A 25,337-nucleotide genomic window follows, 5' to 3' on the forward strand; every position below is an offset into this window, starting at 1 on the left:
ATCTATTGTCTTTTCCAAGAGAGGATAAGAACATAAGAAATAGAAGCAGGCCATTCAGCCCCTGAGCCTGCTCCACCATTCAGTAAGATCAACGGCTGATCTACCTCAACTCCACCTTCCACGTCCACATCTGTTGGTCACATTGTTCGCTTGTGCCAATAGATTGAGGGCTTGAGCTCCACACCAGGGACTAGACTGATTGTTGGAGGTGAATCTTTCTGATGAGATGTTCGCCCGATCTCTTGGGGTTTGAAGTGGATGTCTACTGTGTGAAAAAGAGCAGGGAGTTTCTCTCAATTTCCAACACAACTCCCTCAGACAACATGATGAGAAGCCTCCCACATTAATGGGCCATTCATCTCACTGTGCGACATTCCCGGGACAGAATGTCCACCATGTTATTCTCTAAAAGGTCATCATGGCCAAAAAGGTCATTGTTTGGGCAAAACGCTGGGAGACATTTTGACATTAAAGGTGCGATATAAATGGTAGGGTTATTATTTTAAACTGTTGCCTGAAAAGGAATCTTCAAGCAAATCTTTTACTGAACAACTGGTATTTATATAGCGCCTTTAATGTAGTAAAACATCCCAGAGCGCTTCACAGGAGCGTTATTTGACCCGAGCCACATATGGAGATATTAGGACAGGTGAGCAAAGCTTGGTCAAAGAGGCAGGTTTTAAGGAATGTCTTCAAGGAGGAAAGAGAGGTAGACAGATGGAGAGGTTTAGGGAGGGAATTCCAGAGCTTAGGGCCAAGGCAGCTGAAGGCACGGCCACCAATGGCAGGGCGATGAAAATCGGGGATAGACAAGAGGCCAGAATTTGAGGAGCGCAGAGATCTCGGGAGGGTTGTGGGGCTGGAGGAGATTTCAGAGATAGGGAAGGGCGAGGCCACGGAGGGATTTGGAGAAGAGGATGAGAATTTACAATTGCGGCGTAGCTTGGACATTATCACAAACTTTATCTGACAGTGTCACCGACAGTGCACGAGTCGTGCAATGACTTCCCGGACTTATCAATAGAAATTAAATGTTTTCTTTACCACAATTTTTCTCGTCCGCTCCGTTGGTGCAGTCCTTCAAACCGTCGCACTCTGGGACACACAGGCCAGATACAGAACACAAGACCTTGTCAGGGCAGGCTGCAACAGAGGGAGTAGAGCAGTCAGTGGGATGATGCTGTGCAGTTATACAAAGCCAACTGACCAATATACATTCCGTAAAAACGATTCAACCCACACCCCTCCTAAACGTGCTGACCTTACGCTGAATTACAGGTTCCATTTTAATTCTTCTGGGCCTCACAAGGTAACCATAAAAATAGCAAACCAAGCACTAGGGTTTATTTCTAGAGGGATAGAATTGAAAAGTAGGAAAGTTATGCTAAACCTGTATCGAACCTTGGTTAGACCACGGTTAGAGCACTGCGTACAGTTCTGGCCATTCTATTATAAAAAGGATATAGAGGCACTGGAGAGGGTGCAGAGAAGATTTACAAGGATGATACCAGAAATGCGAGGGTATACCTCTCAGAAAAAGATGAACAGGCTGGGTCTCTTTTCTCTTGAAAAACGAAGGCTGAGGGGTGACCTAATAGAGGTCTTTAAAATTATGAAAGGTTTTGATAGAGTGGATACAGAGAGAATGTTTCCACTTGTGGGGAAGATCATAACTAGAGGCCTTCAATATAAGATAGTCACCAAGAAATCAAATAGGGAATTCAGGAGAAACTTCTTTACCCAGAGAGTGGTGAGAATGTGGAACTCACTATACCACAGGGAGTGGTTGAAGCGAATAGTATCGATTCAGTTAAGGGGAGGCTAGACAAGCATATGAGGGAGAAGGGAATAGTGGGTTATGCTGATAGAGTTAGATGAGGAAAGACGGGAGGAGGCTCGAGTGGAGCATAAACGCCGGCATGGACTGGTTGGGCCGAATGGCCTGTTTCTGTGCCGTATATCCCATGTAACTGGGAGACTCCCCCTACCCTGGACTTGCCTCTCTCTCCCTCTGCCCTGGGCTTGCCCCTCTCACCCATGCCCACAATTTGCCTCCCCGAGCCCTCCGGTCCATTCGTCACAGCGAGCATTGTTCCCCACTGCTTCCCGGTTCTGGCCTCCAAGCCATCTGGTTTTAACTGGCCAACTCTGGTTCAAGTATTCCCTGGAGGCTCTTGCTGACCAAGCGCCCCGCCCCCAGACTCCCGCCATTGGTTGCTCGACAAGTCCACCCTCACAGTGCCCCGCCTTCCCTCACCAATTGTAACCTGATTGGTTGGTGCTTGACTGTCAATCAAACAGCCTTTTCTCCCCCCTCATTTCCAATATTTTTATAACTTGTAAACAAAAGTGTAAAATACACAATTTTTTCAATGCCCCTGCGGTTTTACTCCCGGAGATAGCTCGAAACAATGTGCCAGAGACTTGGCTTTAATTCCTAGAGACTCCAGGGCAATCCTGGAGGGTTGGCAACCCGAAGGCAACCATTTCCCACCAACTACCGGGTCGGGGGGTCAGCAAGTGGCAATCTAAAGAGGCCTGGGCCTTAGAATCGGGCCAGGCCTCCCTGCTACCACTCCAGGATGGATCCGGCTGCTCGCTAGGCCGCATTCCCGCCCAGGAGTAAAAATCAACCTCGCTGTCTCACTGGTACTGCAAGCCCCGTGTCTACCTCTCACCAGGTGCCCGCCCTTCCCACGTGACCCCGGGCAGCATGCCTCATCGGGCTATTCCACCGTGAAGAGCACACATTTTGCACAGAGCGACGGCGTACTTTTATTCTCGGGCTGATTTACTTGAATTCAGAGGAGATTTACTAGAACGCCGCCAGGGATGAGGGAAGCTGGGGTTGCTCTCCTTGGAGCTGAGAGGGGCCAGGAGAAGATTTGAGAGAGGTGTTCAAAATCATGAGCGGTTTTCATAGAGTAAATGAGGAAATGAGGAGAAGCTGTTTCCAGTGCCAGATGGTCAGTAACCAGAGGACCCAGATTTAAGGTAATTGGCAAAAGAGCCAAAGGGGGGAGATGAAGAGATTATTTTTCCCGCAGAGAGATGTTATGTTCTGGAATGCGCTGCCTGGCAGGGTGGTGGACAGGTCAATGGAGCAGTGCAATCGTGAAGTTGGCCTACAATATTTGAGGGCCGGGATTTGGCCGAAGTGATTGGGGATCCTCTCTCCTACGCATCAGGAGAGTTGAAAGGCATCTCGCACACAGTGTGATCCGGGACCACCTCCACTGCCCGTCCCCCCTCTCTCCTCTGCCCCAGCGCCCCCCCCCCCCCCCCAAACTGGACTAAAAGGGACTCAAACATACGTTCCGATTGGTTGAAGAGGCTGTAGCGGAATTGGATTCCAGGTCCCGTGAGGGTCACCTCGGAGGTAAAGGTCACCATTGTGCTGAGCGACACGACAAAGATTCTCTGTGCATACGGCTGCAGAACTCTCCTTCCACACATCCTGAGAAGAGAGGGGAAGCATTGAGGAGGTAATATTTGCGGCTCGGTCAGGGGTAGGCCTCACTGGTTGCGGGGCGGTTTTGTTTAAAAAAGTTACGGGCTAGAAATTCCGTGGCAGCCCGCGTGGGGCGTTAACTTTTACAAGGAGCGCGAGGAGGTTAGTGCCAGTCAACGGCGACAGTAGCAACGCTCAGCAAATTTAATTGGCCGCTACCGGCGGCGATAAGGGGGAATCACCCTGGCAGCGGCCTGAAAGCAAACTTCAGTTTCCTCGCCAGCATTAGAAAGAAAGAAAGAAAGACTTGTATTTCTATAGCGCCTTTCATGGCCACCGGACATCTCAAAACGCTTTACGGCCAATGAACTACTTTCGTACTGTAGTCGCTGTTGCAAGGTGGGAAATTAGCGGCCTGCAGGACCCACAGACAGGTGACCCCTGGAGGTCACAGCTGTCCCGGGGCGCTAAGGGAAGGAATGACTGCAGAAGGAAGGTTCCAGTGCTTGTTGTGGCACCAATTAGTAGGGATTTAATGTTAATTTGTGCTGTGTAATGCATGGAGAATGTTTTTTGTGAGTTTGGGCCTGACTTTTTTTTATCACCTGGACCTCCCTCAGGGCGCTACAAAGCCGGCTCTTTACCGCCGGATCCTTGGTACCGCTCCCGGCCTAGCGCCCTAAGAGTGATGTGGAACGCTTCCCATCGCGCCATACTCCACTCCCAGGGTGCAAAAGCTGAAGGGGCTTGATAACGCCGCCCATTAACGCCGGCGGTGGGCAGCTAACGGGCGGTAAAGGCCTACCTCCGTGGGAATTGCATTGGCGGAGGAGCCCGGAAGTAACGCTGCGCCCTCCAATGCCACTCGCGTGGTGACGTCAACGACGCGCAACGCCCCCATGGCGCCGCCGCCGCGATATTTGGCTTCTACGGCGGCCTAACGGGCAGGCGTTCGTACCGCCGGCAAAAAGCAGTCGTAACATCGGGGGATCGTGGGCGGCATAGCCAGAGAGCAAGGTCGGTTTTTTTTCTTTAGTTATTTCGGCATGTATTCGTTGTATCAGTGGGGAAGTGTGGGTGTGAGGGTCGGAGAGGTTTTCGGGTTTTTTTTCTTCCTGTTTTCCCAGCTCTGCATACCGGCAGCCCACCGTCGGGAAATTGACTTGGGCCTCCTGAGCTCCCGCCCTGTTGGTGCCCGAGGATGAGTGTGCAGTGCCACCTGTTTAGCGCCACTCTGTCATCTTTGGACGTAAAAACTGAATTTGGCATTTTGAGGCTGCACCTAGCGCCCGATGGTAAAATCAGCACTCAGGCGGTAATACCGCCTCAAAAATGGCCATAACCAATTTCGACCCCTGAGTTTTGCTGGGACCAGCCCTAAACATCTTTTGCCACTAAGTTTAGCGCCCGGACGATATTACCGCCTTGTGCGGCGTCCAACCGAAGTTCTAGCCCACTGAACTTACTTTCTGTTCTGTACCATCCATTGGCCTTGGGAGCAGGGTTGTGTGAAGGTTGGTGTATCCAGTTCATAACCATCAAACCACAGGGCGATTCCATAATCCAGGGATGGCACCTGTGTGTGAGACAGTAAACAGCGTCGACAGGTAAATCGGAACACTTCAAGTTTAAAATGGATCTTTTACGTCCACCTGAGAGAGCAGGCGGGGCCTCGGTTTAACGTCTCATCCGAAAGACGGCACCTCCGACAGTGCAGCACTCCCTCAGCACTGCACTGGAAGTGTCCACCTAGAATTTTGTGCTCAAGTCTCTGGAGTGGGACTTGAACCCACAACAATTCGGAGGCCAGAGAGCTAACCACTGACCAAGGCTAATTGCTGTTTGTGCTCTGATCATCATACTTGTACAGAATACTGTGAAAAACAAAATCTGCTGTCAAATTAGGAGGAGGAGCTGCCATTCATTAACAAGCACTGTACTTACAGTAAAATGCCAGGTGCAGTCTGTGTTGGGTGGGTAGTAGCTGGGGAAGTAGGGAGTGCTTGCATTCCCTTGGATATCCCATCCTTCGGTCAGGGTAATATTAGCGGAACAATCTGGAAATAAAAACAACGAGAAATTAAATTGCACACAGCTCTATTTCTAATTAGGATCAGAACCATAGACATTTACAGCACAGAAGGAGGCCTGAAGGCCCATCATGCCCATTACCTCTAGACGTAACTATTCTAATGCTCTCCTGGTTGGCCTCCCACCATTCACTCTGCATAAACTTCAGCTCATCCAAAACTCTGCTGTCCATACCCTGACTCACACCAAGCCCCGTTCACCCATCACCCCTGTGCTCACTGACCTTCATTGGCTGCTGGTCAGGCAATGCTTCGATTCTAAAATTCTCATCCTTGTTTTCAAATCCCTACAAAGGCCTAGCTCCCTCCCTTTCTCTGTAATCTCCTCCAGCTCTACAGCCCCCCCCCAAGATCCCCGCGCTCCTCCAATCCTGGCCTCTTGCCCATCCCCTATTTTAATCTCTCCACCATTGGTGGCCGTGCCTTCAGCTGCCTGGGCCCTAAGCTCTAGAATTCCCTCCCTAAACCTCTCTGTGTCTCTCACCTCCTTGAAGATGGGCCTCAAAGCTTTTGTTCACCTGCCCTAATAGCCCCTTGTGTGGCTCGGTGTCAAATGTTGTCTGATAATCGCTCCTGTGAAGCAGCTTGGGACGTTTTACTACATTAAAGGCGCTATATAAATATTTACTAGAACCACACAAAACTAATTCCACAACCATGCTCTCTCCCTGTAACTCTGAATCCTCCACTGCTTCAAATAATTATCAAGTTTTCCTTGAAAAGATACAATGGTGTCTGCCTCAAGCACTCCCTATAGCAAAGCTTTTCATCCTCCAACAATATTCCACATGAAGCAATCTCTCCTGACTATTCCACTCACTCTCAGTTACAATCTTACATATTTGAGCCGTTAGTGACTTCCCAACCAGAGGATATTCTGGCCTAGATATTGGGCCATTTTTTCAGGTGCTACTGGCCTACTAAGACCTCAAAATGGCGGGCAGGATGTGAGTGCACTCTTCCAGGCTGGAAGAGTGCCGACCGCCATATTGGATAAAGACAAACAAGAGGTGTCCTTTACCTATGTCTAAACCAGGTGTTAGGACCCTTGCATATTCAACGCCTGTTTCAGGTCCCCACTCCTACATTGGTTTGCCTAAGGACCGACCAACATCCAAATGTGCAGCTTGTCCAGTAGGACCGGGAGTGGAAACCCTGGCTGACATGGAAACACCACCACCTCCAAGTCACACACCATCCTGATTTGGAAGTATGGAATCATAGGAATTTACAGCACAGAAGGAGGCCATTTCGGCCCATCGTGTCCACGCCGGCCGACAAAGAGCTACCCAGCCTAATCCCACTTTCCAGCTCTAGGTCCGTAGCCCTGTAGGTTACGGCACTTCAAGTGCACGTCCAAGTACTTTTTAAATGTGGTGAGGGTTTCTGCCTCTACCACCCTTTCAGGCAGCGAGTTCCAGACTCCCACCACCCTCTGGGTGAAAACATTTCCCCTCAAATCCCCTTTAAACCTTCTATCAATTACTTTAACTCTATGCCCCCTGGTTGTTGACCCCTCTGCTAAGGGAAATAGGTCCATCCTATCCACTCTATCTAGGCCCCTCATAATTTTATACACCTCAATAAGGTCTCCCCTCAGCCTCCTCTGTTCCAAAGAAAACAAACCCAGTCTATCCAATCTGTCCTCATAGCTAAAATTCTTCAGTGTAGGCAACATCCTCGTAAATCTCCTCTGTACCCTCTCTAGTGCAATCACATCTTTCCTGTAACGTGGTGACCAGAGCTGCAGCCGAACTAGTGTTTTATACAGTTTAAGTATATCGGCCGTTCCTTCATCGTCGCATGGTCAAAATCCTGGAACTCCCTCCCCAACAGCACTGTGGGAGCACCTTCACCACACGGACTGCAGCGACTCAAGAAGACGGCTCACCACCACCTTCTCAAGGGGCAATTAGGGATGGGCAATAAAGGCCGGCCTTGTCAGCTACGCCCACATCCCGTGAATGAAAAAAAAAACTCTCCAAGCATTGGGTGTCAAGATGACGTGCACTAACATTCTTACCGATCATTGGCAGGGCCTGTATAGATAGCTTAAATGGGTCATAGTAACTGTAGCGTCCCTGCTTCCAAATGACCGACATGACGTTGGCAGATGAGAAGATCTCCACCACCGGTTCCTGCCAGCTGCACTTGTAGAGCCTGGACCGAGAGAGACAATAAAGTCCATGAAACCGGCAGAAGGAAAGACATGGGAACAGGAGGAGGCCATTCAGCCCCTCGAACCTCTTCTGCCTTTCAATAAGATCACGGCTGATCTGTAGCCTAACTTCATCTACCCGCCTTGGTTCCATAACTCTTAACACCCTTGCCCAACAAAAATCTATAAATCTCAGTTTTGAAATTTTCAATTGACCCTCAGCCTCGACAGCTTTTTTGCGAGGGAGAGTTCCAGATTGCCACAGACCTTTTGAGAAGAACTGCTTCCTGACATCACTCCTGAGCGGCCTAGCTCCAATTTTAAGGTTGTGCCCCCTTGCCTTTTTTACCTCTAGACTTGACTATTCCTGGCCTGCCTCCCACGTTCTACCCCACCTAAACTAGAGGCGATCCAAAACTCGGCTGCCCGTGTCCTAACTCGCACCAAGTCCCGCTCACCCATCACCCCCTGTGCTCGCTGACCTACATTGGCTCCCAGTTAAGCAACGCCTCGATTTCAAAATTCTCATCCTTGTTTACAAATCCCTCCATGGCCTCGCCCCTCCCTACCTCTGTAATCTCCTCCAGCCCCACAACCGATGGAAACTGCTCACATATGGAAAGCAAGGTTCTCAACTCAGTGAGAGAGGATGAAACTTAGCAACAGTGTGATGGGGGAAGGGGTGAGAGAAGTGTATAAAGGATATAACATATGCCAATGTGCAGTAGCAGCAACTGGAGAGAGAGACAGCTAGGAGTGAGCAAAGACGGTGGAGGCACTGGCCAGTCAGAATGATTTTGTCCAGACAAAACAGCAAAGGGGAGGAGAATCTGCCTGTTGGTTTGAGAAATACGGTGTGAAGAGGAGCTCGAGAGTAATAAGTTCACAAGATGTGTTCTCATGACCAGAAAAGTAGGGAATGGAAGAAATTCAGGTAAGCGAAATTCTTCTCTGATCCTGATGGTGATGTTCTGTGGGAGCGGGGGAGGAAGTGATGCAGGGAGGCTGTGAGTTGTAAGAATATGCTCCATTTCGGCTGTTCGTGCTCGCAATTCCAAGGCTGTGAGAGTAAGTTCCAAGGTTTGGAAAGGGGGCTTCTTTAAGCAGAAGGGTCAATGTATCCTTCACTTTCGGTGGTGGAAATGGCCTGCAATACGGCCCTTTCTCGCTTCTGTGGAGTGTACCCGAGTGTAACCATTCACTTTCTTTGCCTCCTATTGTGCAGGAACTCCCTCTGCTAGACTAAGATTGCCTCGCACCCGACTTGCATGGCAAATCTGGCTTTCTTCCATCTAACTTCAAAATGGAAAAGGGCCATTGAGGTGGACATCGAGATTCCTGTTAGTTCAATAGCTGAAGCCTATATCTTAAGCAGGTACAGCAGAAGCGGCGAGGTCGGGGCGAAGGAGTGGTGAGGTCGGTGTCATGTATGTAACCACAATGTAACACCACTGTATTACTGTATACACTCAACCTAGATGCACACCTTGACCACAAGGGGTGAACTTGTGGGAGACACTCCTTACCTGATCACACAGGTATAAAAAGGAAGGTCCCACGCAGGATCATCGTCTTTGGAGTCCTGTGAATAAAGACTTAAGGTCACAGAGTGACCTTGTCCCCAGAATGTGCCTCGTGTGGTTTCATGCTGTAGAGTAAGGACTTTACATTGGCGACGAGAAACGGGAATTCATGACCCACGAGAATGGCCACCGGTAGCACAGAGGAATGATACTGTGTTGGGGAAGACTGGGACGATTTTGTCGAGAGGCTTCAGCAAAGCTTCGTTACGAAAGAATGGCTGGGGGATGCAGCGGCCAACAAGCGAAGGGCTCATCTTTTGACCAGCTGCGAACCAAAGACTTATGCGCTCATGAAGGACTTACTAGCACCCGAAAAGCCGGTGGACAAAACCTTTGAAGAACTTAGCAAATTGATCGGGGAGCACCTCAAACCGGCGAGTAGCATACATATGGCCCGACACAGATTCTACACCCATCGACGTCGTGAAGGACAGAGCATAACAGACTTCGTAGCGGACCTCTGGCATTTGGCCAGCCCCTGTAAGTTCACAGACGCCTGCAGGGGGGAGATGCTAAGGGATTTCTTTATTGAGGGCATTCAGTCAGCGGCCGCAATTTTTCAAAGAAACATGGATATGCTCAAATCCATTCCCGGAACGATCGTATTTCAGGACGATATCCTCATCACTGGTCGTGACACCAAGGAACACCTCCACAACCTGGAGGAGGTGCTTCGCTGGATGGATCAGGGAGTCCTGTTTTCAAAGTTTCGTCAGTGAAAACTTACTCCAAACTAACTTAGAATGGAGTAAGTGAAGATTTTTGTACGCTTGAAAAAACCTTGTCTACACTTTAGAAAATCAGGCATAGGTTACAAATCAGGCGTAGGGAATGGGGGGGGGGGGGGTTTAAAGGGAAGTTTACAAACATTAAACACCAGTTTTACAAATAAAGAGCCATCATCAATAATAAATGATAAAAACATCAATAAATCAACCAATAAATCAATCAAAAAAAATTAATAAAAAATAATTTAAAAAAATCAATAAATAAAACATTTTCTACTTAGCGACTGCAGCACCGGGAGCCCTCCAACAGCATGCTGGGATGCCCCCCCCCCCCCTCCAGTGTGTCTCTGTCTCTCTGTGTGTGTCTCTCATTCTCTGTCTGTCAGTGTCTGTGTTTCTGACAGCGAGGGGAGGGGGGCAGAGGGAGAGAGGGGGGAGCAGAGGGAGGGATGGGGGAGAAGGGGGGGGAGAGAGAGAAAGGAGAAGGGGGGGAAAGGAAAAGGGTGAGGAGAAGGGGGGGGAAAGGAAAAGGGTGGGGGGAAGGGGGGGGAAAGGAAAAGGGTGGGGAAAGGGGGGGAAAGGAAAAGGGTGGGGGGAAGGGGGGAAAGGAAAAGAGTGGGGGGAAGGGGGGAAAGGAAAAGGGTGGGGGGAAGGGGGGGAAAGGAAAAGAGTGGGGGGAAGGGGGGGAGAAAGGAGAAGGGGGAAGGAGGCTGAACGGGCAGGGCCCAAGACTTCGGGCAGGGCCCGTTCCCAGCACCAGATTTTACAGGTAGGTGGCGTTGGGTCGGGGAGAGGGAGGTCAGGTCAGGTCCAGTCGGGGGGGGGAAGCGGGAGTCGGGTCGATGTCGGGTCCGGTCTGGAGGCGGGAGGCCGGGGGGGGGGGGGCGGGGTGGGGAAGCGGGAGTCGGGTCGGGTCCAGTCCGGGGGGTCTGGTCGGAGGCTGAGGGGGGGGAGAGAAGCGGGAGTCGAGTCGGGAGGAAGCAGGAGCTGGCCGTGGGAGGAGCCTTATGCACGCAGCCCCAGTGAGGCCATTCGGCCAGGGCTTAGGGGCTGCGTGCTTCGGCCCCTCCCACACAGTTTTGGGCGCCTGGAGCTACTGCACATGCGCGCCCACTGTAGCGCGCATGTGCAGAGGTCCCGGCACTGTCCCGCCGAGGGCCAGAGGACCTGCAGGGAGCTGGAGAATTTGGAAGGTTTTTTTTAGGCGCACTTTGTGGCGCGAAAAACGGGGCGTCCAGGTCGGGACTGCGCCGTTCTAGGCGCGGCTCGAAACTTTGGGCCCATTGTATTTAGGCTAAAATAGTAACATTTATAAGACTTCTAATTATGCAGAAGAATAAGGATGTAACCAGGAGTCAGCAACACATGCTCAAAGCTCACCTGAAAATAGGTGAAAGAAAGTAGCCTTGTCAGAAACTTTTAATTGAGTCTTTGAGGGTAACATGGTTGTTCAACTTTATGTACTGCCTCCATCTGCTCTAGCCACGAGCGCTTGATGTGCAAAATGGAAATGTATTACTGGTTGGGTCTAGTGGAGCTTTGCAATGCATTTATCCTTTTTCTGTCTGCTGTGAAAATTCTTCATGGTGACTTTTATGATGAAAATATTTCATTCCTGAGGCAATGACATTTCTCTTCATTGAACACAAAACCAAAATGTAAACTGAATACCAATTCTGGTGCCTTAATAAACTTCTTAATCCAGTTGTAACTTCAAAGGAACAGCCTTTTTGTTTGGAAACTTGGAGCCTGCATTCAGCATTTGCTGAAATTTCAAGCAAGTCATTTTGTATATCCGTTGAGATTTGCCAAGCTTTCATCTCTTAGTATCTAATTTAGAATTCTATGCACATTTTCTTGCGATACTGTATAATTAGTGTAACTATTGGCATGTTTAAACAAAGTGTAATTTATGAAACAAGTATTCCACAAGAGCTTAAGTTTGAGCAGACGCGTACAGAAACATGTAGGCCCAATAATTTGCTGTAAAAATGACAGGCTAATGGTGCTCTAATTTGTGTATAAATTACACTGACACTTCAGGTGAGGGCAGATGCGAGGTTAAATGTGGAAATCCAAAACTTGCTGTCTGAGATGAGCCACTTTGCTGTTGGCTTCCTGACTCACTAGTGAAATGCATTGAACGGCATGATGTTACTGTATTAGCGTGGTAGATACGAGCTAAACTCGCCACAAAGTTAAGTCTTGACTATTTCAGTCTAAGTATGTGTAAAGTGTTAATTACTGCAATTCAACCGCTCTGGCACTGAAAATTAACTAAGTGTGGCGTCTTGCTGCTTCAGGTTCCCTGGAGTGCATAAGGGATGGTTTTTTAGACCAATATGTCGAGGAACCAACTAGGGGGGAGGCCATCTTAGACTGGGTGTTGTGTAATAAGAGAGGATTAATTAGCAATCTCGTTGTGCGAGGGTCCTTGGGGAAGAGCGACCATAATATGGTGGAATTCTGCATTAGGATGGAGAATGAAACAGTTAATTCAGAGACCATGGTCCAGAACTTAAAGATGGGTAACTTTGAAGGTATGAGGCGTGAATTGGCTGGGATAGATTGGCGAATGATACTGAAGGGGTTGACTGTGGATGGGCAATGGCAGACATTTAGAGACTGCATGGATGAACTACAACAATTGTACATTCCTGTCTGGCGTAAAAATAAAAAAGGGAAGGTGGCTCAACCGTGGCTATCAAGGGAAATCAGGGATAGCATTAAAGCCAAGGAAGTGGCATACAAATTGGCCAGAAATAGCAGCGAACCCGGGGACTGGGAGAAATTTAGAACTCAGCAGAGGAGGACAAAGGGTTTGATTAGGGCAGGGAAATGAAGTACGAGAAGAAGCTTGCAGGGAACATTAAGACGGATTGCAAAAGTTTCTATAGATATGTAAAGAGAAAAAGGTTAGTAAAGACAAACGTAGGTCCCCTGCAGTCAGAATCAGGGGAAGTCATAACGGGGAACAAAGAAATGGCGGACCAATTGAACAAGTAATTTGGTTCGGTATTCACTGAGGAGGACACAAACAACCTTCCGGATATAAAAGGGGTCGGAGGGTCCAGTAAGGAGGAGGAACTGAGAGAAATCCTTATGAGTCGGGAAATTGTGTTGGGGAAATTGATGGGATTGAAGGCCGATAAATCCCCAGGGCCTGATGGACTGCATCCCAGAGTACTTAAGGAGGTGGCCTTGGAAATAGTGGATGCATTGACAGTCATTTTCCAACATTCCATTGACTCTGGATCAGTTCCTATGGAGTGGAGGGTAGCCAATGTAACCCCACTTTTTAAAAAAGGAGGGAGAGAGAAAACAGGGAATTATAGACCGACATCGGTAGTGGGTAAAATGATGGAATCAATTATTCGGGATGTCATAGCAGTGCATTTGGAAAGAGGTAATATGATAGGTCCAAGACAGCATGGATTTGTGAAAGGGAAATCATGCTTGACAAATCTTCTGGAATTTTTTGAGGATGTTTCCAGTAGAGTGGACAAGGGAGAACCAGTCGATGTGGTATATTTGGACTTTCAGAAGGCTTTCGACAAGGTCCCACACAAGAGATTAATGTGCAAAGTTAAAGCACATGGGATTGGGGGTAGTGTGCTGACATGGATTGAGAACTGGTTGTCAGACAGGAAGCAAAGAGTAGGAGTAAATGGGGACTTTTCAGAATGGCAGGCAGTGACTAGTGGGGTACCGCAAGGTTCTGTGCTGGGGCCCCAGCTGTTTACACTGTATATTAATGATTTAGGCGAGGGGATTAAATGTAGTATATCCAAATTTGCGGATGACACTAAGTTGGGTGGCAGTGTGAGCTGCGAGGAGGATGCTATGAGGCTGCAGAGCGACTTGGATAGGTTAGGTGAGTGGGCAAATGCATGGCAGATGAAGTATAATGTGGATAAATGTGAGGTTATCCACTTTGGTGTAAAACATAGAAACATAGAAAATAGGTGCAGGAGCAGGCCATTCAGCCCTTCTAGCCTGCACCGCCATTCAATGAGTTCATGGCTGAACATGAAACTTCAGTACCCACTTCCTGCTTTCACGCCATACCCCTTGATCCCCCGAGTAGTAAGGACTTCATCTAACTCCCTTTTGAATATATTTAGTGAATTGGCCTCAACTACTTCCTGTGGTAGAGAATTCCACAGGTTCACCACTCTCTGGGTGAAGAAGTTTCTCCTTATCTCGGTCCTAAATGGCTTACCCCTTATCCTTAGACTGTGACCCTGGTTCTGGACTTCCCCAACATTGGGAACATTCTTCCTGCATCCAACCTGTCCAAACCCGTCAGAATTTTAAACGTTTCTATGAGGTCCCCTCTCACTCTTCTGAACTCCAGTGAATACAAGCCCAGTTGATCCAGTCTTTCTTGATAGGTCAGTCGCACCATCCCGGGAATCAGTCTGGTGAATCTTCGCTGCACTCCCTCAATAGCAAGTATGTCCTTCCTCAAGTTAGGAGACCAAAACTGTACACAATACTCCAGGTGTGGCCTCACCAAGGCCCTGTACAACTGTAGCAACACCTCCCTGCCCCTGTACTCAAATCCCCTCGCTATGAAGGCCAACATGCCATTTGCTTTCTTAACCGCCTGCTGTACCTGCATGCCAACCTTCAATGACTGATGTACCATGACACCCAGGTCTCGTTGCACCTTCCCTTTTCCTAATCTGTCACCATTCAGATAATAGTCTGTCTCTCTGTTTTTACCACCAAAATGGATAACCTCACATTTATCCACATTATACTTCATCTGCCACGCATTTGCCCACTCACCTAACCTATCCAAGTCACTCTGTAGCCTTATAGCATCCTCCTCGCAGCTCACACTGCCACCCAACTTAGTGTCATCCGCAAATTTGGAGATACTACATTTAATCCCCTCGTCTAAATCATTAATGTACAATGTAAACAGCTGGGGCCCCAGCACAGAACCCTGCGGTACCCCACTAGTCACTGCCTGCCATTCCGAAAAGTACCCATTTACTCCTACTCTTTGCTTCCTGTCTGACAACCAGTTCTCAATCCACGTCAGCACACTACCCCCAATCCCATGTGCTTTAACTTTGCACATTAATCTCCTGTGTGGGACCTTGTCGAAAGCCTTCTGAAAGTCCAAATATACCACATCAACTGGTACTCCTTTGTCCACTTTATTGGAAACATCCTCAAAAAATTCCAGAAGATTTGTCAAGCATGATCTCCCTTTCACAAATCCATGCTGACTTGGACCTATCATGTCACCATTTTCCAAATGCGCTGCTATGACATCCTTAATAATTGATTCCATCATTTTACCCACTACTGAGGTCAGGCTGACCGGTCTATAATTCCCTGCTTTCTCTCTCCCTCCTTTTTTAAAAAGTGGGGTTACATTGGCTACCCTCCACTCGATAGGAACTGATCCAGAGTCAATGGAATGTTGGAAAATGACTGTCAATGCATCCGCTATTTCCAAGGCCACCTCCTTAAGTACTCTGGGATGCAGTCCATCAGGCCCTGGGGATTTATCGGCCTTCAATCCCATCAATTTCCCCAACACAATTTCCCGACTAATAAAGATTTCCCTCAGTTCCTCATCCTTAATAGACCCTCTGACCACTTTTATATCCGGAAGGTTGTTTGTGTCCTCCTTAGTGAATACTGAACCAAAGTACTTGTTCAATTGGTCTGCCATTTCTTTGTTCCCCGTTATGACTTCCCCTGATTCTGACTGCAGGGGACCTACGTTTGTCTTTACTAATCATGGTACATCAGTCATTGAAGGTTGGCATGCAGGTACAGCAGGCGGTTAAGAAAGCAAATGGCATGTTGGCCTTCATAGCGAGGGGATTTGAGTACAGGGGCAGGGAGGTGTTGCTACAATTGTACAGGGCCTTGGTGAGGCGACACCTGGAGTATTGTGTATAGTTTTGGTCTCCTAACCTGAGGAAGGACATTCTTGCTATTGAGGGAGTGCAGTGAAGGTTCACCAGACTGATTCCCGGGATGGCGGGACTGACCTATCAAGAAAGACTGGATCAACTGGGCTTGTATTCACTGGAGTTCAGAAGAATGAGAGGGGACCTCATAGAAACGTTTAAAATTCTGACGGGGTTAGACAGGTTAGATGCAGGAAGAATGTTCCCAATGTTGGGGAAGTCCAGAACCAGGGGACACAGTCTAAGGATAAGGGGTAAGCCATTTAGGACCGAGATGAGGAGGAATTTCTTCACCCAGAGAGTGGTGAACCTGTGGAATTCTCTACCACAGAAAGTTGTTGAGGCCAATTCACTAAATATATTCAAAAAGGAGTTAGATGAAGTCCTTACTACTAGGGGAATCAAGGGGTATGGTGAGAAAGCAGGAATGGGGTACTGAAGTTGCATGTTCAGCCATGAACTCATTGAATGGCGGTGCAGGCTAGATGGGTCGAATGGCCTGCTCCTGCACCTATTTTCTATGTTTCTATGTTTCTGTGTTTCAACATCATCAATGCGACTCAGAGCCCCGCAGGCAGGCAGGGGCAGTCCGACACGCCCCAGGCAGCAATAGACCCCAGAGTAGGACTTCAACAGAGACAATGGCATCACAGTGGACAATGCGGCCCGGGAAGGAGCCATTGACACCCACTAATAGGGTACTTAAGAGCAGTCAAAGGGACAGTCAGTGCGGAATACCTGCCCATAGTCCCTTTGTTCCCAACAATAGAAACTTTAACTCATGCTGGAGGTATGGGGGAAAACACTCAGCCAGATCTTGCAGATTTCAACAGTTTGTCTGCAGGAACTGCAATCTCAGTGGCCACTTATCTCGAATGTGCAGGAAGTCTGCAACCACACTAATATATGAGGTGGATGGACTAGAAGAGGGTTCTTTGAGGCAGGATGACCTTTGGGGCAAATCGATGGACGGCGAGGTTCAACGGGTCCATGTGGCGAATATTCACAGTTCCATACACCAGAACGCCACCAATGATGTTGAGGGTTTTATTAAACGGTATCCCAGTACGCATGGAGCTGGACACTGGGGCCAGCCAGTCACTCATGGGCGTTCAGCAATTTGAGAAGCTATGGCCACTTAAAGCCAGTAGACCAAAATTAGCACATATTGAGACACAATCACGGACTTACACTAAAGAAATCATTCCGGTGCTAGGCAGTGCAATGTTGGCTGTCACACACAATGGGCTGCCACTCTGAATTGTCCCAGGCAATGGTCCCGCACTGTTGGGGAGGAGCTGGTTAGCCGAGATGAACTGGAAATGGGGGGATGTTCACGCAATGTCCTCAGTGGAGCGAAGTTCGTGCTCACAAGTACGACAACAATTCTATTCACTATTCCAACCTGGCGTCGGGACTTTCAAAGGCACTAAAGTAGTGATACACATCACCCCGGACGCCAGGCCAGTGCACCACAAAGCCAGAGCGGTGACGTATGTGATGCGGGAAAAGATCGAGAGCGAATTGGACCGGCTGTTGAGAGAGGGCATCATCTCACCTGTTGAATTCAGCGACTGGGCGAGCCCCATCGTTCCCGTTCTAAAAGCGGATGGCTCTGTCAGGATCTGTGGCGACTACAAGAACAGCATCAATCGGGTGTCCCTACAAGATCAATACCCGCTCCCGAGAGCGGAGGGCCTCTTTGCCACGCTGACAGGCGGCAAGCTGTTCACCAAGTTGGACCTCACTTCAGCCTATATGACCCAGGAACTGGCCGATGAATCTAAATTACTGACCACCATCAACACGCACAAGGGACTGTTCGTTTATAACAGGTGCCCTTTTGGCATTCGATCATCGGCCGCGATTTTTGAACGAAACAGTAAGAACATAAGAACATAAGAATTAGGAACAGGAGTAGGCCATCTAGCCCCTCGAGCCTGCTCCGCCATTCAACAAGATCATGGCTGATCTGGCCGTGGACTCAGGTCCACTTACCCGCCCGCTCCCCGTAACCCTTAATTCCCTTATTGGTTAAAAATCTATCTATCTGTGACTTGAGTACATTAAATGAGCTAGCCTCAACTGCTTCCTTGGGCAGAGAATTCCACAGATTAACAACCCTCTGGGAGAAGAAATTCCTTCTCAACTCGGTTTTAAATTGGCTCCCCCGTATTTTGAGGCTGTGCCCCCTAGAACATAGAAAGCCTGCTTAAATCCATTCCTGGAATGATCGTATTCCAGGACGACATCTTCATCACGGGCCGAGACACCAAGGAACACCTCCACAACCTGGAGGAGGTGCTACGCCGACTGGACTGGGTAGGCCTGTGACTCAAGAAGTCTAAATGTGTGTTCTTAGCTCCTGAGGTTGAGTTTCTGGGCAGGAGGATTGCGGCAGATGGGATTCAGCCCACCGAATCCAAAACAGAGGCGATTCGACGAGCACCCAGGCCCTGCAACACATCGGAGTTGCGTTCATTCCTGGGACTGTTGAACTATTTCGAGAACTTTCTGCTGAACATTGTTAGAGCCGCTACACGTGCTCGTGCGTAAGGGTTGCGATTGGTTTTGGGGGGACTGTCAGGAACGGGCTTTTGATAGGGCGCAAAACCTACTTTGTTCAAACAAGTTGTTGACCCTGTACGACCCCTGTAAAAAATTGGTTCTGACATGTGATGCATTGTCCTATGGGGTTGGGTGTGTGTTGCAGCAGGGCAATGCTGAGGGTTAACTACAACCTGTGGCTTATGCCTCCAGGTCGCTCTCTCAAGCAGAACGGGGATATGGGATGGTCGAGAAGGAAGCGCTTGCATGTGTCTATGGTGTAAAAAAAAATGCATCAGTACCTCTTTGGACGGAAGTTTGAATTAGAGATGGACCACAAGCCATTAACATCCCTGTTGTCAGACAGTAAAGCTATCAATGCCAACGCATCAGCTCGCATACAGCGATGGGCTCTCACGCTGGCTGCTTATGACTACTCAATCCGGCCCGGCACTGAAAACTGCACTGACGCGCTCAGCAGGTTTCCACTGGCCACCACTGAGGGGGCAGCGGAGCAAAGCGCCGAGATGGTCATGGCTGTCGATGCCTTTGACAGCGCAGGCTCCCCCATCACAGTCCGCCATATCAAAATCTGGACAAACAGAGATCCCCTCCTATCCCTGATTAAGAAATGTGTCCTGACTGGGGATTGGGTGCCCGCACACGGAGCATGCCCTGAGGAGGTCAGACCGTTCCACAGACGGATGGATGAGCTCTCCATCCAAGCTGACTGTCCACTATGGGGCAGCCGGGTAGTTATGCCCCAGAAGGACAGGGAGGCATTCATCAGGGAACTCCACAGCGAGTACCCAGGCATTGTGCTGATGAAGGCCATTGCCCGGTCACACGTTTGGTGGCCTGGAATTGATTCAGACCTGGAACACTGTGTTCGCAGGTGCACGATGTGTGCCCAGCTGGGTAATGCCCCCAGAGAGGCCCCGCTCAGCCTGTGGCCCTGGCCCACCAGGCCATGGTCATGCATTCATGTTGACTACATGGGCCCGTTCATGGGAAAGATGTTCCTTATTGTGGTAGATGCGTACTCGAAATGGATCGAGTTCATCATTCTGAATTCATGCACGTCATCCACCACCGTGGAAAGCCCACGTGCGGTCTTTGCAACCCATGGCTTGCCGGACATCCTGGTTAGTGACAATGGCCCATGTTTCACAAGCTACGAATTCCGAGAGTTTATGTCGGGCAATGGCATCAACCACGTCAGGACTGCGCCGTCCAAGATGGCCTCCAATGGCCAGGCGGAACGTGCGGTCCAAATCATTAAGCAAAGTATGCTCAGGATTCAAGGACCCTCCCTACAATGCCGCCTATCGCGCTTCCTGCTGGCCTATAGATCCCGACCGCACTCGCTCACGGGGCTCCCGCCCGCAGAGCTACTTATGAAACGGGCACCCAAAACTCGGTTGTCCCTCATTCACCCAGTCCTGACCGACAAAGTTGAGGGCAAGCGCAAGTCACAAAACGAGTACCATGACCATAATTCGAGGGGGAGATTTATAGAAATAAATGATCCTGTATTCGTCCTCAATCACGCCATGGGGCCTAAATGGCTTGAGGGCACTGTAATTGACAAAGAGGGGAATAGGGTCATCGTGGTAAAACTCAACAATGATCAGATATGCCATAAGCATCTGGACCAAGTAAAAAAAAGGTTCAGCATCGACACGGAGGAACCTGAAGAAGACCATGAGATGGAGCTCACAACACCGCCAGTGAACGAGCAACAAGAGCAATCAGAAGAATGCATAGTCCCTGCGGTCAGTCCAGACAGGCCGGAATCACCACAGGTGACAGACACTCACATCAGTGTCCAACAACCAGGGCCCCAACTGCGGCGCTCCACGAGGGAGCGTAGACCACCTGAAAGACTAAACCTATGATCCCAATAAGACTTTGGGGGGGCGGAGGTGATGTCATGTATGTAACCACAATGTAACACCACTGCATTACTGTATACACTCAACCTAGATGCACACCTTGACCACAAGGGGTGAACTTGTGGGAGACACTCCTTACCTGATCACACAGGTATAAAAAGGGAGGCCCCACGCAGGGTCATCGTCTTTGAAATCCTGTGAGTAAAGAGTTAAGGTCACAGAGTGACCTTGTCCCCAGAATGTGCCTCGTGTGGTTTCATATTGTAGAGTAAGGACTTTACAGTCGGGGCGAAGGAGTGGCGCGAGATTGTAGAGGTACGTGATCGGAGCCCAGGAGAGGCGTGAGTTCGGGGCCCGGAAGAGGCGAGGGCCCAGGGGCAGCACGGGCCAGCCCACACTGCGATATGTGAGCGCACTAAGGCCGTGCAGCAGAGCAGGTCTCCAGTCGTCTTGGTTAATCCTTGCTACTGGTCCAAGACCTAGCTCGGTCAAGCCCGTGTGGTGGCTGGTGTGCAACAGCCACCACACGTTAAAAAAAAATCCAAGCACAGGCATCTTCCACCCTTCAAGATTTAGTTTGGACCTGGAATATTAGGTCCATCATTGAAACACCTGTGAACTTTTTGACATGGAAGCTAGTCATCCTCGATTCGAGGGACTGCCTATGATGATGATGATGATGATTTCAAGCTAGAAGGAGCATTTGGTGGAATACACACCTTTCCTGCCTCAGTGTAGCAAGGCTTAGATACTTGTCATTAAATACACCAAGGGTAGTGGAGTTCAGTTTCAAAAGAAAAAATCAATACGGCAAATCACCGACAGCTTAAAGGTTACTTTGGCTGTTTTTTTCAAACTGAAGAGGGAGAAAGTTCACAAATGTTCTCATTGAAGACAATTTAAAGTTTTATAACTTTGTCCAAAGTGATCGAACCAGAACATTGTCCTTTCATCTCTGGAACCTGATTACTGAATCCACCCTCTGGCATTGTAAAGATCCTGAATAAGATGATTTTAAGTCCGTCTCAATCTATTGGGACTGAATCCAGAGTACACAGTTGCAGTGATGCGGGAGGGACTCTATCTTTAGACACGTGTCTAAAGTATTTTTTTGGCCCAAATTCAGGGACTGTGAAGATATCTCCCATTGTTTTGACCATATTAAGTTTCAGGGTCAATACACCAACATTAGTCTCCAACTGTTAGTTGTGATGGGCACTTGGAGAAAGTTGAAGACTGAGTTATTGCTTCAAGGCTAGATGAGCCGCATCAATAAACCTTTGTTGAGTGCTTATTAGGTAATGTCAGCGTGACACCGTTGGAAACACTTTGACTTGCAGTAAGTCGGTTGTGTGTTCAAGCACCACTCCTGGACTTGAGCACACAATCCAGGCTGACCCTGCACTGCCAGGCCGGCTGAATGCTACATCGTAAGCACCGAGTGCCGCCTTTTGGAAGAGATGTTAAGGAGGCCCCTTCTGCTTGGTCAAGTGGATGCAAAGGATCTCACAGCACTATTCAAAGAAGAGCAGAAGTTCTCTGGTGTCTTGGCCAGAATTCCCCACCACCAAAAAAAGTTGACCCTTTCAAGGGTTCGGTGGCGTTAGTTGATGCCCACAAGTGGTCCGAATGCATCACCTTTGTGGAAGGTGCCTCGCATTTCCCAGTGTCCACTTGTATGATGGCATTGGAAATATTCAAGAGGGAGTTAGATGTGGCCCTTACGGCTAAGGGATCAAGGGGTATGGAGAGAAAGCAGTAATGGGGTACTGAAGTTGAATGATCAGCCTTGATCATATTGAATGGTGGTGCAGGCTCAAAGGGCCGAATGACCTACTCCTGCACCTATTTTCTATGTTTCTATGTAACTGCCACCGCCCCCCCCCCCCCCGAGATATCTGCGCTCCTCTAATTCTGCCCTCTTGAGCATCCCTGATTATAATCGCTCAACCATTGGTGGCCGTGCCTTTTGTTGCCTGGGCCCCCAAGCTCTGGAACTCCCTCCCTAAACCTCTCCGCCTCTTTCCTCCTTCAAGACGCTCCTTAAAATCTACCTCTTTGATCAAGCTTTTAGTCACTTGCCCTAATTTCTCCTTATGCGGCTCGGTGTCAAATTTTTTGTCTCATAATACTCCTGTGAAGCGCCTTGGGACGTTTTATTACGTTAACGGCGCTATATAAATACAAGTTGTTGTTGTTCTGGACTCCCCCAACCCACTATTAGAGGAAATAGTCTATCGTATCGATTCCTTTAAACACCTCAATTAGATCACCCCGTAATCTTCTATACTCAAGCGAAAAGAAGCCTAGACTATGCAACCTGTCCTCGTAACTTAACCCTTTTAGAAAAATCTATTCTGTGTTAACTGTGGATCAGTGGGTAGCACTCTCGCCTCTGAGTCAGAATGTTGTGGGTTCAAGTCCCACTCCAGGGACTTGAGCACAAAATCCAGGCTGACACTCCAGTGCAGTGCTGAGGGAGTGCCGCACTGTTGGAGGTGCCATCTTTTAGATGAGATGTTCAACCAAGGCCCCGCCTGCTCTCTCAGATGGGTGTAAAAGATCCCGCGGCACTATTTCGAAGAAAAGCAGGGGAGTTATTCTCAGAGTCCTGGCCAATATACAATCAACATAACAAAAAAACAGATGATCTGGTGATTATCACTGAGGTGAATGATCAGCCATGATCTTATTGAATGGTGGTGAATGGCCTACTCCTGCACCTATTTTCTATGTTTCTACGTTACTGTTTGTGGGAGCGTTCAAATTGGCTGCTGCGTTTAAGAACATAAGAAATAGGAGCAGGAGTCGGCTATTTGGCCCCTCGAGCCTGCTCTGCCATTCAATAAGATCATAGCTGATCTGATCTTGGCCTCAACTCTACTTCCCTGCCCGCTCCCCATAACCCTTGACTCTCTTATTGTTCAAAAATCTGTCTATCTCCACCTTAAATATATTCAATGGCCCAGTCTCCACAGCTCTCTGGGGCAGAGAATTCCACAGATTCACGACCCTCTGAGAGAAGAAATTCCTCCTCACTTCTGTTTTGAATGGGCGACCCCTTATTCTGAGGCTCTGGCCCTAGTTCTGGATTCCCCCACAAGGGGAGGTTTCCTACATTAAAACAGTGCCTACACTTCTAAAAGTACTTTATTGGCTTAAAAGCGCTTTGAGACAGCCGGTGGTCATGAAAGGCGCTATTGAAATTCAAGTATTTCAAGTCCTTCTTTTGAGCAGAGCTTGGTGTTGGTACTGCAGTGCTGCAATGCGGTGTACCGGAAACATCGGCACAGTGTGTGGGGATCAGAATGTGCAACCTGTCCTGGTAATCTGACCCTTTGATCCCTGGCCTATCAGGAGGAAGCGATTTGTACAGAACTGGCTTCAGGGACTTGTCTCACACTGCCACTGGAGCGACTCGACAAGTCAAAGGGGGACAAAAACCGATCCGGGCTACTCACGAGGTTAAGAGCGTGCGGTGAGTGGCCGTGACCTCGTTGTACACCGCGATCCGGTCCGCGCAGCCGATGAGCAGCCATTCCAGCCGCAGTTTGATCAACAGGCCCGCCGGGCCCTGCAGATGCCAGAAGCAGCTCCTGGAGTTTGATTTGGGCCCGTCCAGGTTGGTGCCTTCCCCGGAGTTGATGAACTTGTAACTGTGGCACTCTAAAGGCAACGGAACAAAAGGAGACGGTGAGTCCAGGAGGAGAATAAAACATTGATCCCACGGTTTGTTTCCCCGGGTTTGGAAAATTGAGTGAGTAGGCCTCAGGCCTATTTCGGGCCTGATTTCGCCCATGATTTTCCAATCCCAAGGGGGTTGTGCTCACATTGATTTAAGACTCTCGAATTTATTTAAACCTGTAAAGTAATCCTTGACACAACTTGTAGTCTTTTTGTTGCCACAATGCGCACTGTTGTCTTCGAAGTATATTTTGAATGGATTTAAGATGTGACCTCCATAGAAGAACATAAGAACATGAGAAATAGGAGCTGGGGTGGGCCATTCGCCCCTTCATTCCTGCTCCACCATTCAACAAGATGATGGCTGATCTTCTGCCTCAACTCCACCTTCCCGCACTATCCCCATATCCCTTAATTCCCTTTGTTCCCAAAAATGTATTGACCTCTGTCTTGTATATGCTCAACGGCTGAGCATCCACAGCTCTCTGGGGTAGAGAATTCCAAATATTCACAACCCTTTGAGTGAAGAAATTTCTTCTCATCTCCGTCCTAAATGACCGACCCTTTATTCTGAAACTGTGACCCATTGTTCTAGACTCCCCAGCCAGGGGAAACATTTTACCAGCATCTACCTTGTCAAGCCCCTTAAGTATTGTGTATGTTTCAATGAGATCAGCTCTCATTCTTCCAAACTCTAGGGAATATAGGCCTAGTCTACTCAATCTCTCCTCATAGGACAATCCCCCCCCCCATCCTAGGAATCGGTCCAGTGAATATGCAGTGCAAGTCTTGAGGGTTTTTATGGCTCTGCCTCACCCAATGCTACGCCTTCAAGCTTCCTCTGGGACATGTTACCTGTGCTAATATTGGTTGTCGGTGTTGTGTGGTGTGGCCTTACTCTGAGCAACTGGTAGCGTCAGCAGGCCGCATTTCTACAAAAGAGAAAGATGTTATGTTACTGAACTAGTAATCCAAAGGCCTGGACTAATGATCCGGAGATGTAAGTTCAAATCCCACCATGGCAGCTGGGGAATTTAAATTCAATTAGTTAAATAAATCTGGAATAAAAAGCTAGTATCAGTAATGGTGAGCATCAAACTACCGGATTGTCGTAAAAACCCAACTGGTTCACTAATGTCCTTTAGGGAAGGAAATCTGCCGCCCTTACCCGGTCTGGCCTATATGTGACTCCAGACCCACAGCAATGTGGTTGACTCTTAACTGCCCCTCTGCAATGGCCCAGCGAGACACTCGGTTGTACC

At 48.8% G+C, this 25,337-nt stretch overlaps 1 protein-coding gene across 1 annotated transcript in view; it reads right to left on the bottom strand.

Moving 5' to 3' along the window:
* The window catches only part of LOC139230273 (transmembrane protease serine 6), a 195,293-nt gene that overhangs the window by 128,499 nt on the left and 41,457 nt on the right, over positions 1-25,337 (bottom strand). Inside the window, exons 7-12 of the mRNA XM_070862101.1 lie at positions 23,853-24,057; positions 7,565-7,701; positions 5,396-5,508; positions 4,918-5,027; positions 3,315-3,457; positions 1,045-1,143 (exon numbers count right to left, since the gene is read on the bottom strand). Of these exons, the coding sequence (XP_070718202.1) occupies positions 1,045-1,143; positions 3,315-3,457; positions 4,918-5,027; positions 5,396-5,508; positions 7,565-7,701; positions 23,853-24,057 (807 nt within the window). The remainder of the gene's footprint in view (positions 1-1,044; positions 1,144-3,314; positions 3,458-4,917; positions 5,028-5,395; positions 5,509-7,564; positions 7,702-23,852; positions 24,058-25,337) is intronic.

The sequence above is a fragment of the Pristiophorus japonicus genome, chromosome 19, assembly GCF_044704955.1.
Source record: "Pristiophorus japonicus isolate sPriJap1 chromosome 19, sPriJap1.hap1, whole genome shotgun sequence".
Taxonomy (NCBI): domain Eukaryota; kingdom Metazoa; phylum Chordata; class Chondrichthyes; family Pristiophoridae; genus Pristiophorus; species Pristiophorus japonicus.